Consider the following 17,665-nt stretch of genomic DNA (forward strand, 5'->3'; position numbering starts at 1 on the left):
CTAATATTTTTGCACTAATTATTCAATCCTTGTTTTATTATTTTTTTTTTATTATTAAATTTTATCAAAAATATTCCACCAACCAAAAGATTTTGTTTTTTTATTATAATTCAGTGCAGACAAACCTTCATATATAATTTTACTTTATTTAATGTTTTATTCCTTCCATCAACTGTTCTTTTTTTTCAGTAACACCCTCACTTAACACTCTGCTGTACACCGGGTCCACACTAATCATTCACCGTCTTCCTTTCGTTTTTTTATTTCCAACATATAACTCAAACCACTAATATTATTACTTTTTTCTTACTTAAAGTAAAAAACAAAACAGAAAGCGAGTCCATTATCTCAATGATTCGTTAACAATTAAAATATACAGAAAATATATTATAATAATAGTGATAACAATAAAAAATACTATATTTATTTTATTTGTTTATATTTCACTACACATGTCAATAAGTATTGTCTTTTACAAAGGCAAATATAAAATTTAATATCAAATTTTCATACTGATATTACTTTTTAAATAATAATAATTATTATTATTAAAACAAAAATTTGATTAGCCACAAAAAAAGAGACTTATTGGTTATCAATCAATCTTTAATTACATAAAAAATATATATATATGTGTATATATATATATATGAATAAATACATTTATTTAATTTTTTATCTTTTTATTTTTGCTAATGGTCCATCAACTCCACTAATGTAATATCGAGAAGATCCTCACTTTCATCTGAATGTCGAACTTCCAATAAAAACATATCTTCATTGCAATAGTACTTGAGCATATCGTCATCAATTTTGGCTATAATCCTGTAAAAATAAAATTAAAATAATATATTATATAATCAGTCTTAATTAAAAAAAAAAAATTGCTGCAATAAATATTTATTTTATTACAATTTTCCAGTTTAACCCGATAAGTTCAGTGCGTTCAGAAATTCACTAGTTGTGTTCCCAGCTTTCCCTATATGTCCTTCATCTTGATCCTAAATATTGCTATGAATTCATCAAAGTTTTCTTGTTAAATTGGGCTGAAATTTCTATCATAATAACTTCACTCAGGATGATAGATTTAATAAGGGGACTATTTTACATGTGATATTGAAATATTTCATCCAAATTGAGGAATAAAGTGGTTTCCTAACTTTCTTTTTCATTTTGCCAGATGTATATAGTCATGACAAGTTTATCGATGCAGGTGATATTCAGCACTATAAATGATATCTTTGTTCTGTTCACTGAAGAAGTTGCTGGTATAATAAACACCTTTACTCTTAGAAAAAGCAACTCTGACCAGTGGAATTTTGTAATCTCATGTGTTTTACAACCAAAATAAAGATTAGGACACTCTAAGACAAATAATTGATTCACTATTTCTGTAGTTAAACAATAAAAATCCTTTTCTACCCTGTTTAAATAGGTAATCAATTCTATCAAACAGAATGTAAATTACGTCAACATTTTTATTCCAGGCTTTCTTATACAGATTTTTTTCCATGAAGTCCCACTGCTTAGCAGTACAACTTTTTTTTTTGTTTACGATTTCTTTAATAATATTAATATATTAAATAAACAAAACTTTTTCACTCATAGAAATCTAATTCAGTGCAAGCGATAGAAACAAAACAAATACAGCTGAGTGATTTGAGACATACAATATTTGGTAAAATATTGCCTTTATATAAATGTAAATTACAATAAACTACACTCTAGTGGTACGTATAATTACTGCAGTCATATTTTATTATATAAATAATATCAGTGATTTAACAATCATTCAGAGAACATTAAAAAAAAGCATTACACTGCATATTAAAAATGTAAATTTTTGTGTATAAATAATATAATGGTTCATAAATAGTATATATTTTAAAAATTAAAAGTTATAATTTTTCAGTGCTACTTTAAACATTTTTCTTAAAGCTTTTAAAATTAATACAGCATGCATAATAATCTCATGATGAGTTATAATACTTTATAATATATTTTAATATGCCTAAATTTTTTTTCAGAGTTAAAGAAAATAATAAAATAAATTTTAATCCATCCATAAAAAAATAAAAATTGAGATTACCGTATGAATAATAATTTATATTTATACAAGCAGAGTTCTTTTTATCATAAGAAAATAATTATTAAATAATTTATTTAATTCATTAAAAGCATTATAAGTTATTATTTTATTAAGCCAGGAACAACTGTATTAAGTATTCAAATAAAAATTTGTAGTAATTATATTAATAGTTAGGTAAGATAAGAACAACTAGTTAAGTAATTAAAAGTTAGTAAAACCAAAAAGCAATTTTTTACAGCAAATTATACTAATTTTTTAATGGTGAAAATGTAATAAGTACTAAAAGGTTAGAATATGAGTATCTAGAAGAAACAGAAGCAGTACATCCCAGCCAAATTAAGAGCTTGAAAGAGATGAATATTTAACAATAAGTTGAAATTAGTCTTGTTCGAGCTAAGAATGTTTGTTTCGTAATAATTCTGAGCTGACTGTCAAGCCATCATTAGGCTGTACACAAAGTCAATCAACATAGTGGATTAGTAATTAATTTTTTAAATTAATGTATATGATGTAATTTTAGAGAAATTAAATTATAAATTAAATATTCACGGGTCATTTATAAGGGCGGACATTAAATATTTATTGGTAGTCTGCAGAATTAATTTATTATTATTATTGTTCATATTTTGGAATATTTTTCTGATCTAAGAAATCTAAAATATTCAATGATTTATTTTTTTTATTATTGTTAAATAATTTCAATTTACGAATACCTTATTAAATCAAACCGATGTGTTATTTATGTTTTTGTTTTTTAATTATAAAAATATGACTGCAATTATATATTATTTTATTTTACTTAATATATTCAAAAAATAATAATACTGACTGACTTACCCTTTTTTGTTTTTTCGGTACAAGTTACTAATGCTTGAAGTAGAAATTTTGTACTTATTCTCAATCTGGAAAATAAGGAAAACAAAATTAATACTTCAGAAGTTTTGGTGAAGTAAAAGAGTTGTGAAATTATAAGAAAATCAGATGGGATAGAAAAAAATAATTTTGCCAAATTTACAAGTGTTAACTTCTTGATAAAAAATTGAAAACAATTTTTTTATTTAATAATTTTTGTTTGTTTGTTTTCTTTCAGGGATGGAGGGGCGAGTCTTTTATTTTATTATCGTTTTTTTGTTGAAAATGTGTTTGATTTTATTTAATTGTTTTAATACCTGTTAAAGTGAAAAAGAATTGCAAGACAATTATGCGTTGTTAGATGCATGCATAAAGCGTTTTAGCAGAAGTAGTAAAGCAAGCCAACTTACCAAAAGAGAAGTGCTGCGAAAACAAGTAAGATAAAAAAAGAACCAACCACAATATTACTTATTTCTTTTTTGAAAGGAGAAATGAAGAATTTCCCTAAAATACCTTACCTTCCTTTAGATCTTGCAATTTTTAACGTAATTCTGTGCTATATTTTTAGATTCAATATTTAAATAAAAATTTGAAAAAATAATTAAACGAATAAACATTTTAGATTATACCATAATTTTAAATGTCACTGAAGTTATGCACCATTCGACAAAATTGATGACATTATAAATAATATAAATAAAATATGCACATTTATATTTGAGTCCGTTTTGTGATCAAACTTTAAAACCAAGAATGCTATTCATTTTTATATTTTTTCTTTTATTAAAATCATTTTTAAAAATTGATTGAAAACAAAAATAAAATTTGCTAATATTCAAAAAGGTGTTATAAAAACAGTTTATGATGGTATAGTGAACAAAATTATTAAAAATAAATCGATTAAACAGCATGAAAAAACATAATAATCTTGAATATCATTTATGAACAATTCACATTCAAATTACATAGAAATTATAAATTATTATTATTTATAATTGGAAATTATACATAGATCTATCAAAGAGGAACTATTAAAGTAAACGATTTAGCTTCTTCTTCACCAGTGATACTGTTGTTGATGTCTACCTTAAAAAGGTTTGAAAATCCCTTTATAGCACATAATCAAATAGTATTTAAACTAAGTTGTGTTTGATTAAAATGTTTTTGTAAAACTTAGTATGTTTGTCAATCTCATATCATTCAAGTATGTTCAGGTGCTGTTACTTTCCCGTCTAGTAGAGCTACAACTCTAGAAGGGAAAGTATTGTAACTGGCCCAATTATGCGGTTTTCACCATACCTTGATGTTTTAACATCTAAGGAACCCAAACAACCAGATGGAAATTTTCCAGTGTTAATGTTCATATGTGTGCGTGCATGTGTTCTGTGTTGGCCTCTAAATTACCTTATACCTCCAGAATTACTGCTATGTGTGGGGCTTTGATGTCATTAAATTTTTTATTTAATTCAAGAAGGTAAGGCTGGAGAGCAAGGTCATCCTAAGTATCTCAAGGTATTGTCTAATTAAGGTCTAATTTTCCTTAAGCGCATTTGTTATTAAATAAAAAATAACAATATTTGCAAAAAAATGTTTTTGGAAAATTGCACCCCAAAAAATGTTGTAGTCGTCTACTATGTTGTGATGTCACAGGTGAGCCATATAATTAAATAAACGAATAATTTTTAAAGTGTAAAACAAAAACTTGGTCTGGCCGGGTCTCTAATTCAATCATCCGGTCGACTTGGTACCTGGCACGTTTAGTCGCACGGTTACACCAGTCTGCTGACCGTACAGGTGAAATTTGTCTAGGCAAGTTGTGAAATTATTTTATTTTAATTAGTGCCGACCGTTGCTGCTAGTACTGCCACACCCGTTACAATTAAATATGCATGCACGCTTTAGTTAGAATCATTGAATTAAATAAACGAAAAAATATTATATTTGGATAAAATGATAAATTTTTTAATTAAGTTGTGTGTATGTTTGTGTAAGCCGTTAATCAGAAACAACCCACAGTTGTAAGCCTTGCAGTGGCAGGAAAGTCCTACAACTGGGTTGTCAGCTTTTTCTATATGCAATAAATAAAATTAAAAAATTAAAATTCACAGTTAATGTCTTTTATATGTATCCTGTTTCCATGATATGAAGTGCAAAGTAAATTGCATTGTTGTTTGTGATGTTTTTCAAATCATACATAGAAAAGGGACACGTAAACAAAGATATTAAATAAAATATGGAAATGTTACATATAGGTTGAAAAAACCTTAAAAAGTCTTAATGTACTTGAACATGAACTTTACAGTTACACTAAATTTGTCAAACAATATATTAAATGAACAACAAATATAAACTAGATTTATTATTTGACTGTGAACAAAGCAGTTTGCTAAACCTTTTAAAATAGAACCATAACGACACCTACATCGGTAACTTCGCTAAAGAAGGAGTTCTAAACATGCTCAAAGAACAATTTCCCTGTAATTTGAATGTACTAGTTCACAGTTATTGATTAATTTCAAAATAAATTACTAAAATGTGATTCAATATATTTTATAGGCTAAACAGAAAGCTCATTTTTATTAAAAAAATGTAGTTATAATAAATGAATTGAAACTGTTTTGTTATCAGAAAAGTCTTTTATCTTATTCTACCTTGCACCCATCACCATCACTTAAAATTTTACAAGTAATCACCAATAAATGAACAGAACTTACTGGAAAGATTAATCAGATTGATGTAGTATAGGTCTAAAAATAATGTTTCCTACCTTTTAAAAAAAAGGATTTCTTTTTATTGCAGAAAAACGTGTTTCTGTTACTTAACATTTTTTTTTATTATCAGAAAAATTATAAAATCTATTTTAAGGAATATACACCATATTCATTTGTCAAAACAAATAAAAATGGACCTAGTTTTATCTAACTTTGAGTGACTTAATATTCTGTGGGTATTTCTGTTTTGTGGACTTATATATATATATATTTTTTTTGTTATTTATATATATATATAACAATATATTCCTCATAAAAAAATAAATTTTTTAATTATGTTATTTTGTGAATTAAGTATAAAATATTTACTTTTAAGAGCAGAGTAAACAAAGGTTATTGGTGTTCAGTAATGTTAAATTTCCTAATACCAACAAAAACAAGGTAAATTTTTTTGCTTATTATTTTGTTTTGATGCATCAAGCATAAATTTTCATAATTTTAATAAAATGTAATTTTTTTAATATGAATTATTTTTATTATTATTTAATATTTTTGTAAAATAGAATAAAGATATTTTTTTATTTATTAAAATTTGTAATGTTATTTTCAATCTGTTTGCTACAGCATGATAACAATACATTATTTTATAAATCAGTAAATAAGAATAGAAAAAACTATGTATTTTTTATTAAATAAAAGAAATAATAAAAATAAAAAAATGGTAAGATAAAATTACTCTGCTTGGCATTCACAAAACCCAAACTTCAAATTATTATTAGGCAGTCTTTTCTACTAATCTTACTTTGATAATACCATCTTTATTTCTTTGGTATCCTTCACACCAGTGTGCATACTTTAGTCAAGAACTATTTATCTGTATATGGACTAAGCAGTAATAGAATAAATTAGGTTTTCTATGATGTACATAATAGAATATTAATAATGAATTTAAAGATCCTAGAAAGATAACTAAACTATTAAACATGTACGAGTGAATAGTTGTAATTAGAAAATGGTGTCTTATGTTAGAAGCAAATATCTAACTTACAGATTAAAAAAAAAGAAAATATACATTTAAGAATGTGATTGGCAAAGTAAGGATATAAAAATAAACTACTTTCTTTATAAAATATCCTTTGCCTATTTAATATCCTAGGCTTTGCAAAACTTAAAAGCACTAAAAATTAGCCCGACAGAAAAAAATGACAATATTAAACACGTTTAAAGAAAGAGAAAAAATAAATTAATATTAATTTTATTATCAGGTAGATATATTGAATTAATTAATACTAATTATTTCAGAAAATTAGACCATGTATTTTCGTTTAGACTAGGTGAATCATCTACCCCCTCAACATAACCTTATTAACTACTAAATGATAAACATCACATCTAAAATTTACCCATTTTCAAAAAACAAAATAATGAAAACTAAAAAATATTATAATATAGATTTTGAAGAAGAAAAAGAAATGAAATATTTACATAAAACAGGCAGAAATAAATCATTGTACATGAAATACTTATAATACATTATGAGTGTACATTTAAAGAATTTATTTGATAGAAAATATATATTTATGAAGAGATTGGTAAAAGCATTACTTAATTCTTTTTTTAATCTTATCTAATGAATCATCATAAAAATGGCAATTCTGAAAAATTCTGCAATTTTATGATATTGTAACAAAGTGAACCGCAGTTCTCATGCTAAAAAATAATTCTTAGATGTTTATTAAATTGAAGAGATCAATAGTGAAATGTGCATTATTGGTTTTTAGTATATATATATATATATATATATATATAGTACCACCATAACCAAAATAATAATGATATTGGCTTTGTGTTTCATGCAAAAGAAAATGTAATTAATCTATTTATTAAATAACATATATTTTGAACTGCTTGTATATGAAAATAAAGTGAAACATTAAAAATATAAATAATAACTAATTTATGTCATTAAAAAATCTGTTTATCTTATCTGTTCATTAAAAATCTGTTTGTTTTATCATTAAAAATGAACTTACTTACTTTCAATAATTTCTTAATTCCAGTTACTAAATTTTTATTCTAACATACAGTTGCAAATAAAAACTGTTGCTTTGTCTCAAAGGGATGCTATAAAAGAATCAGTTGATAAAGCGGTAAAGGCAAAGATATGGTAAGCAGGTTGCAGTGATGGTAAAGTTCATGGTGAAGGTGTAAACGTAGTTTGTGGTGAGAATGGCAGAAAATCATGAGGAGCTGATCTATGTTGTTTTAGTCTTACTTAATGGGACACCAGAACGTTGATAATATTTTAATTTCAGAATTTTTAATATTTTAATCAGTATATGTGACGCTAGTGATAATAGTGATGAGATGTCATCATCCTGACCCCCACAGGGAAAGACATCCTTTGCATCTCCTTTATTCCTAGCCCTTATGGGCTTTACCAGAGATCATCTTCAAAACCTCGGCTTTTGACATATTCCAGTCCGCCTTGGCCAGGATGTCATCAGCAATGAAGTGGTGGTTAACAAATACCTTAAATAACCAAAACTGCAAGAATTTGGTGATATCATCATCTTTTCATGGAGCCAACCCAGACAAAATCCAAATGTAGTTAAGAATGATGCCAGAGACATTTTCATGTATTTTTGATTTGCTGAAAACAGTTATGAGCTCTTTACATATTATTACCTGCACATCAATGCTGTTCTTGGTGAAGAAAATTTGTTTGTAGTGTCAAAAGTCCAGTAAAATTTTATATGTTTAGGGAAAACAGTGATGTAAAATCAAACTCGTTTGATATTCAAAATCATTGAGTAGATCTTCATATAAATTATGAACAGCACCTACACTGTGACAACCTGTACTGCAAGCTAAACCTCCATCACAACCTACTTTTTATGTCCTTACCCTAACTTTCTTCACTGATGTTCTAAACCCATGCTTCATGCTTCATATATGTTTTGTTTTGATATTACTTCTTGTAATTTTGTGGGTTTAATAAATTATAGAGCTGAGAGGAGATTTTTCTCTGGACCCTACAAGTTTGTGTGTGTGTGTGTGTGTGTATATGTGATTAATTAATGCAAACAATGTAAGAATGTAATAATTAATAAAAAAAATTGATCATAAAAGAAGATAAATTTCTGAATTCATTTTTTTATCACTACTCATTTTTTATTACCTTGATTGCTGGTATATGATTTTGGTTGCTTAAATTGATTTAAATTATTATACTTACAGCATTTAATAACCCTGTAGTTGTAGGGGGAACAACATGTAAAGGTGTGTAAACTTCCTCAGCATCTTGTCGGACGTAAAGCATTACACGTTCGTTTAAAGGCGGTACCATTTTTGGCCTCTTTAATGGAGGACTTGAAAATACAGTACCATCTGTCGTTAAACCTCCATCCAAATCCTTTTTATCTCTGTAAAATAATTACATGTAATTAAAAATCATTTGAATTAATTTAAAAATGTGTTTATTTGGTTCTAGCATTACTAGTATTTTATCCTTCTTTCCATTGAGCTGTGATCTTTTACTTAAGATTTTCTATGCGTAAAGATTAATTTGTATAAATGTATTATGAATACATGTTTTTAGATTAAGAGAGCAACTGTTATGTACTCGGACTCCACACATGGAGTACATGATACTGTAATCTAATTTGTTTATCAACAGAAGATATGAAAGAGATGCATTCTAATACATGAAAAAGAAAAGACAGACAATTTTATTATTACATAAAACTATCAGAAGAGTAATTATTGATATTTACATAAAAAATAAAGCCTAAAATTATACATTTTTAAAATTGCACAGATTATTTTTAAAACGTTGTCTCAGGACAAGCCATACAAAGACTGAAATCTATTTCCTTGATACGTGTAGCGTAGAATTACCTTATGTGAGTTAAGGGGTGTATGGGTCTACTTTTTTTAATTTTAAAATAATTAATATTATAGATGATATTACAAAGGGTTATAAATGAGATGGTTTTGGGAATTTATTTGATATGAACACCAGATTTTGTCCAGGGTGCACTCATTAAAGAAAGTAACAAATAAAGAATCCATTACATAGTATCTAATTTGAAAGTACGAATCCCATGAATGGCATGTAGTATTGTTATTATAGCTTTTGAGTCTGGCACCGTGGGAGAAATTCTTTAAATTTTAATTGGAAGAATGAGTAAAGAAAATAAGGATCTAAACAAATTACAATATATTGGAAGAGCTTTTTGTTATTTTCTTGATTGAATGTAAATAAAGCAAATATTAATTTCTAGTAGAATTTAGCTGTTTCAAAAATGCAATTTCATATTTGCTTTCATAAAAACATATTTACCCTTAGTTCCTAAATAACGTTATTGTCATACAAGGCATGACAAAGGAAAACAAATTCTGGATTCTAGGTGTGCTAAATCAAAGCTGTAAAAGGTTTAATGTACATATTTCTTCTGACTTCATCTTTGTTGGTTTTTATGAATTTATGGCGCCTTTATATTTTCTTCATTTTTTATGTGAGGATCAACAAAGTGGAGTTTGTTTATAACAAACGGGCAGCCGTAAATGGCTTATATGATATTTATACAATTTCTTTTTATGAAACATGTCTGACTACCGTTTTTATTTATAAATTTAAATATTACTACAATCAAATGTCACCGAAACAGTTAACTTGAAAGTTTTAAGATTTATGTAATTTCTTTTAGAAATAAAAACACTACATGACAAAAAAATAATGAAGGGTTGCTGTTGAATTTTTACTACTTCTTTAATATTTATATCATTTTAATTTTTATAAATGGAACTTTGCTTATTCATTCTTAATATATCATAATTAAGTATAAGTAATTATAAAATCATGTTAATTGAATGAGCTAGTTAAATTTCTCTTATTTTATATCCAGCGTAAAATGTAAAATTACTATACATTTTTGTAAAATCTTTTCATAATCTATAATCATTATGATTAATTCATGTATAGAAGATATACTGATACGATAAAAAATAACGTTGTACTTACACTGTATCTGGTGGAAAGTGATTGTGAAATTTTAATGTCTGCGTTACAGCTCCAGGTCCTTTACCGGAATGAAGTAGAAAAGGTGAAGTATGTTTCAATGAACCTGACTCGCCATTTGATAAACTATAGACAGAAAAATTATTTTTCAACATTATCCTAACAAGATTTTTTTATTTTATTAACTTAGCAAGTGATGCTGACCTCATTATTATTATTATTATTAATTATAAAGAAAGCTCAATTTCTGAATTATAAATGTTTGTAATCCATAATACACTGACTCACTGTGACTGTACTCCTATTTACAGTATGTATTAACTAATTTTGGAAGAACAGTGTTAAATTCGGAGACGAATTGATTAAATATATAACTGATTAAAGTTAATAAGGATAATAAAATTATCAGTTTATTATTAAGGGAGAAGAGTAAAGTTAAATGGATTAAAATGCTTTTAATAAAGCATTTGATGTAAAATTTACATTTATCAAAAGTTTTCAATTATCAAAGTAAATCAGTAATATGGGTCTTTTTTGTGTTTTTTTTTTGCTTTTTTTTGTTTAACCTCTGAATCCACCATTAGGCATGCTTCAGAGGATGAGATGAATGATTTGTAGCATGTGTGAAAATGCCATGCCTGACCGGGATTTGAATTCAGGACCTCCAGATGAAAGGCTGAGATGCTATCACTCGTGCCACAGAGGCCGGCAATATGGGTCTTTTAGATCAAGATAAAACTAACTGCATCTTTAATAGGATTTTAATGAAGTCAACAACATTAAGCAGCAGATAAGTTATAATTCTTGAATAACATTCAATTCTTGTTGAATTAAATTATATTTACGGAATTGTAATTAAATTACATTAAAGAATTATAATATAAATATATATGAATTTATAATTAAGCATCATAGCAGTAAATATATTCATTTTGTTATTATCATCGATAATAATATAGTTATTATTATTATCTTTTATGACAGCATAGGATCACTTTAGTCAGTCCATTATCCAAGTCTCTTTTATTGGACTGTTGGGCCTTGCGGTTCTCCCAGTACTTTTTCATACATTCCGATATTCATGCCCTTTCTAGTGTTGAAAATGTTTGTATTGTGAGTGTGAAGCAAGTGTTTTTAATCTCAATTTTCCTGTTTAATTTTATCTTATCTGTTGTGACTTCTGGTGTAAGGCCGACTTCTTTCAGATGCTCTCTTATTTCTCTGATCCATGCTTCTTGTCTTGGTGTTTTTTGAGTCAAGATTGTACTTCCTTAGCTGCGTCAGAAGTCTTGAATCTTGCATCCTCATGATATATCAAAAAAATTCTAGTCTCCTCTTACACATGGCATTAGTGATGGGTTCTAACTCTTTGTACATGTCTTTGTCGAGCACAATCCACCGCTTCATCTTTGTGGCACTTTTTATTGATGCAGGTTCTTCCAATTCTTCTTTCAATTTTCTGGATTCTGTCTATCTTTGATTGTTCGTTCAGGTGGAAGAGTGTTTCTGTTGCATAAGTGGCTACTGGTTTTATAACTGTGTTGTAGCGTCTTATTTTTGCATTTACTGATAAACATTTTTTATTCTAAGTATATATATCTATATATTGTAAGTATATATATTTCTTTAAAAATGTTCTATCTCAACCCCCAAGATATATAATATAATTTTGTTATCTAAGTACTTATTAAAAGTACTATTTTGAGGAAAAATTATCATGATTATCTTTTATGAGCCACCCCAAATCACTTCTTACATTAGTATAATAGTGCTAAAAATAACTTAAGATACCATCTAACTGACTCTTGTTCACGCCAAATGATATTTTTACTATTGTTATGTTCAATTTAAATAGCTCTTAATATGAAAATAAACATCTTTACATATATACTTCTTATACACTGGCCTTAATATGGTGGCAGTTACCTCTTACTCAGCTTTGATACAACTCAAAATTTTCTTCCTCAGATGTTTTAATTTAAAGTTGAAACTATCATAATTAAGAAGTTGAAATTACATCGAAGATAATTTTATAAAATAATTTTTATATATAAAAATAATGTTTAAGGTTATATAATTTGTAATTATTAAAAAAAAATCCAATTATTAAATTAAAGTTAAAAAAATCTATCGACATATAATTATGCATGTATTTATGTTCTTGAATATGTATGTGTGGATGATGAGAATATTACTGAATTAACCGTGAGAAGGAAAATAACAATATTTCAGTAGTTACCTTGATGTATCTGTTTCATGGCCGTAGAATCCCTGGAGATCCATAGAAGTCAACTGTGAACATAGGAAAACAGAAACGAGTTAATTATTTTTCCAAAGAATTTCTACAAATTTAAATATAACTAGCAGCTATCAGTTGCTTACTAGTTTCAAGGCAACTTAACCTAAAAACATGATACCTTATATTATATTACATGAAACACTATCATGACTTCAGAATGTTAACTGCGGAGGTGACCTCTTCAAATTATTATTATTGTAATTATAAGGGTATATATAATTGTACAACAGATAAAAATTACTTATATAAAAATCATTTCATTTCATTAAAAAATAATCACACGTTTGTATTTTAATACGAACGATTAAAAACTTTATAGTTTTTGCATCTTATTGAACAAACTCCAATCAATTACGTGGATCATTCATTCCTTGATTCTTAATAAAAAGTTGCTAAATTAAATTTAGAATTGATTTAGATCTAGACAATTTTTAAATTAGGTTAGTATTTTTTAATGAGTAATGCATTACAGTTTTGATGTGGGAATATAGTTTATGAAATCTGTTGCATTGAAAAATACCTAAGCTGACTGGGATTTGAATCCAGAATCTTTGAGATAAAATTCAGATATGTTATAAATACTAAAAAAAAAAAAATTAATTTAACAGTCTGTTAATATAAGTAAACAGGATGATTATTAATTGTTTTATATACATATATACTTTTTTTTAATTAAAAATAATTCTGTTTGTTGAATTACCTTATCAATATCTTCAGCAGGTGAAAATAGAACAGGTGGTTTTGTTAAATCACTCATGCTATAAAATTCTGATCTTTCACATGGAGGATGATACAATTCATCCATTTTCTTACGTCCTGTTGCTGTCATTTTTCTTTTTGCTGCTCTACGTTCCTCATCTCTTGTTTTTCTTTCTGCCCCCTAAAGAAAAAATAAATTAATTGATTACAAATACATTAAATAGATAAAACTATGCAAGTTATAAAGTAAATAATGAATATAAATTGTATAGAGAAAATATTTTTCAGGTATAAAACTTTAATGTTTACAATTTAAAAATTTGTATAATCCTTTGTTAATTAAAAGGACTGTAATATTGGAAATTATTTATGAAAAAAATTGAATTGAAGACAAATCCTATGAAAATTATTTATGATCAAACAATGCTTTGCGCAAGATACAGAACAAAACCAGAAGTAATTGGTCACTTTAACATGTTACTGTTGCTACAGCTAGATATACGTGATGTATATAAAAGGAAGAAACTATATATTAATTTGAATAATTAATCTAATATAAATTGAATCTGAATTTCAGTTGGAAAATATTAATATAATAAGAGTCTATTTTTTATGCAAAAGTAGAGCAACAAAATAGTGTTGATTTTTAATTATTTTCATATCAAAATAATTGTTCTACAGTGGCTTTATTGTAATTAACTACAATGATTAAACCTGCCATTCCAGTGATAGTTCTTATTGCGGTTATACAAGAAGTTCATGTAATTAGCACATCTTAACTTTTTTTCCTTTTAAATACGTAAATGTCTTCAAAATTCAAATTAAAACAAAATTGTATGAGTTTATTATTATTTGTTTTACATTTTGAATTAAGATTAGATACTTAATTTTTATTTTATGCTACCTAATAAGAATTATATAATCATTCAATTTACAGTTATAACTGTTGTAGATACGCATATATAATAACATAACATTATATGAGATTTATAAACATTCTCTATAATTATAATTTTACTATTTTAATATGTTGTCTTGGAACTCATAAGGACTATAAAAAATAAACTGAATATTTTTTGATGAAATATTTATCAGTGTATATAAAAAGCAGTGCTATATTAAAAAAAAAAAAAATAATAAAAATAATAAGTATTCTTAAGTTATACAGAAATAGTATCACTACAGGAAATTATAGAAAAAGGTGATTCAGAATAAGGAAAAAAAATTATCATATTTCTATATTAGCAAAGAATTTTGGAAGAAATATTTTTATGTAATGGTGGAATCAAAGTTTTAAAAAATAAAATAAAATAAATAATATAAAAATAAATAAATAATATAAAATAAATAGTAAATAGTAAACTATTATAATAGTTTTACTATTTATTATAATACAATGCTTAAAGTCAGGAAAATTTGTCACTCTACCGGTAAGTTTTTACTTAAGATCAATGATATTAGGAGAAATTATTTTCCTGAGTGGTTTAACTCAATGAAAATACAGTTTCCAGATGTATATTTAAGCCATATTGTATTTGTTATAACCATCGTGTTTGGTCAGAATTACATCTGTCATTTCACAAAAAAAAAGTATTCTAACCAATTCATAAATATTTTTTTCGGTATTTCTATAAATACTATTTAAACATAGAAGGATATAATAGAAAAAAATAGTAGGAAAAACAGGGCATATTTTTTTATGAGAATAATAGTAATTTGGTACAGGAGACAGGAGTTTTAAAAAAGAGACATGAGAAATAAACCTTAATATCTGGACTATGATTATATACATCCCAAAGTAGAATTATAAACTGAATCTCTTACAACTGATGTTCTCTAACTAATACCTTCAAGAACAGCATCCTGGAAATTAAAAATATGAAATAAGGTAAAATGCATATAGCATAAATCAAGATTAATAATCTGATTCCTATAGACAACCAAAGTTAAACTACTTTTAGGTTTAGTTACACAGAACGCATTGTTTATTATTATTCTCTAACGGGTTTAGAATTGATGTCTTATAAAAAAAAATGTTGCTGACAATCTTTCTTTCAGATTCACCTATATTAGAAAATATGTTTATTAATTAGCATTATAATTAATTAATAAATATTGTATTTAATTAAAAAATATTTTAATTAATACACAACATATTAACTAAACATTTTGAAAAAAATTAAGGAAAAATACAAAATAATAAATTATTTACCTTTTTCTTAATTTTTTGGAGGAAGTATTACCACTTTCTTTTTATATTTTTTCAAGATGCTTGTGCTTAAATTATTTACCTGAATAATATGAACAATTTTTTTTTTATAATTTAATTTTTCAAGACTATCGCTATCACTACTTTAATTAAAATCCAAATTATTCTTCTTTTTTTGTGTATACTTTCTATTCACATTTTTATATGCATCATTTTAGAATATTTATGCAAATTTTTTCTTTTTAATATAATTTTCAGCTATAAAATATTTAAATTAAAACTAAGAACGAAAGAATTACGAGCATGTAAATTTTTTTCACATAGTATGAATAATAAAAATCATCTACTTAACATATTATGTGCATATATGCATATATATGTATGTGTGTATTTATGTTTGTGCTGTAAGTGGTTTTTTTATTTTCATGTTCTATCAAACAACAGCCAAGGGCTGAATAGTTGGTTGGTTGTTTCTGTAAGACGTCATCGATTAACTCTATAAACAGAAAGTCTGCAACTGATGCGGTCATCTATATCTAAGTAGTTTGTCATTCCAGTTAGGCATAATGAGCCCACCATGGAGTTGAACTCATAAGCAGACTACATGACCTATAACTATATATTACTTAACATATTATTGACTCTCATACATCATAATAAAAATGTTGAAAATTGATGTTCCATTATAAACTTTATTATCGTGATCTAAAAATGAAAATAAATAATCAAATTATGCCAAGTTTGCCAATTATCAAGAAAAGGATTAAAAGATATTAAATATAGTTTCTTATCAGCGACTAATTAAATTTTTATAAAATTGATTTCGGTATCAAATAATTACAATTTATTTTCAAATTTACAACAACCATCATTAAAGTCATAAAACACCATTCTATTAGTATGTATTCATTTTAATGGAAGAGATTTCCATTTGATCAAGTTAAATTTAATTTATTTGATTAGTATATACCTCTCTTTTTCTGTTTGGCCTCTGGAACCACCGTAAGGTATTACTTCATAGGATGAAGAGGTTATGTATGAACATAAATGAAGTGTAATCTTGTACAGTTTCAGGTCGATCGTTCCTGAGATGTGTGGTTAATATACAACACCAAAGAACATTGATATCCGTGATCTAGTATTCAAATCTGTGTAAAAGTAACTGTCTTTACTAGGATTTGAAACATAGAACTCTTGACTTTGAAATCGGCTGATTTACGATGACAAATTCACCACTAGGTGAACCTCAACCTGGTAGGTTTCTTCAACAGCCACCTGATCTATTCATACTGAATCGACAGCCAAAATCAATCGTATCTATAGCTGTATATTATCAATTTAGTTCCCTTCCTCAAGTCGTTTCAATTGAATCTCCAACAACTTATATATAATAAATGTTCTATTTATAAAAAAAATGTGAAATTAAAAGTAGAATATTTATTGACTTATGTCGTTTAAAATTTCACCACTGTACGACTTTGGGAAATGAGTTTAATTATTACAGTTGCAGCTTATCTTACATCATTTTGTTCAGAATTAAATTTTCTACCAGTTTTATTTCTTAATTCTTATGTTTATTACCCATTTAACAAAATTATTTACAAAATTTTTTTTTGCTCTAATTTATTGTTTTTCAAACTAGATTTTTCAAAAACTACTGCAGATACAGTTCTGAGACTATCTTATTCAATTTTTCAGGTCAACACTGCTATTCACGGTGAAGTATTCATTCCATACAAAAGTCACTTTACTACGATTTCAACCTTATATCTATCTACTTCAA

At 26.1% G+C, this 17,665-nt stretch overlaps 1 protein-coding gene across 4 annotated transcripts in view; it reads right to left on the minus strand.

Annotated features, from left to right (window-relative positions):
• Window positions 1-527: 527 nt before the first annotated feature.
• grh (grainy head) overlaps window positions 528-17,665 on the minus strand; it is a 914,307-nt gene continuing 897,169 nt past the window's right edge. The window contains exons 13-18 of one of the 4 annotated variants that reach the window (XM_075359398.1): window positions 13,675-13,854; window positions 12,915-12,967; window positions 10,679-10,801; window positions 8,891-9,077; window positions 2,927-2,991; window positions 528-825 (exon numbers count right to left, since the gene is read on the minus strand). In XM_075359398.1, the coding sequence (XP_075215513.1) occupies window positions 693-825; window positions 2,927-2,991; window positions 8,891-9,077; window positions 10,679-10,801; window positions 12,915-12,967; window positions 13,675-13,854 (741 nt within the window). In that variant the 3' untranslated portion in view covers window positions 528-692. The remainder of the gene's footprint in view (window positions 826-2,926; window positions 2,992-8,890; window positions 9,078-10,678; window positions 10,802-12,914; window positions 12,968-13,674; window positions 13,855-17,665) is intronic. The other 3 variants (XM_075359402.1, XM_075359399.1, XM_075359401.1) reach the window with 3 other exon arrangements.

This window comes from Lycorma delicatula, chromosome 3, assembly GCF_047948215.1.
Source record: "Lycorma delicatula isolate Av1 chromosome 3, ASM4794821v1, whole genome shotgun sequence".
Classification (NCBI taxonomy): domain Eukaryota; kingdom Metazoa; phylum Arthropoda; class Insecta; order Hemiptera; family Fulgoridae; genus Lycorma; species Lycorma delicatula.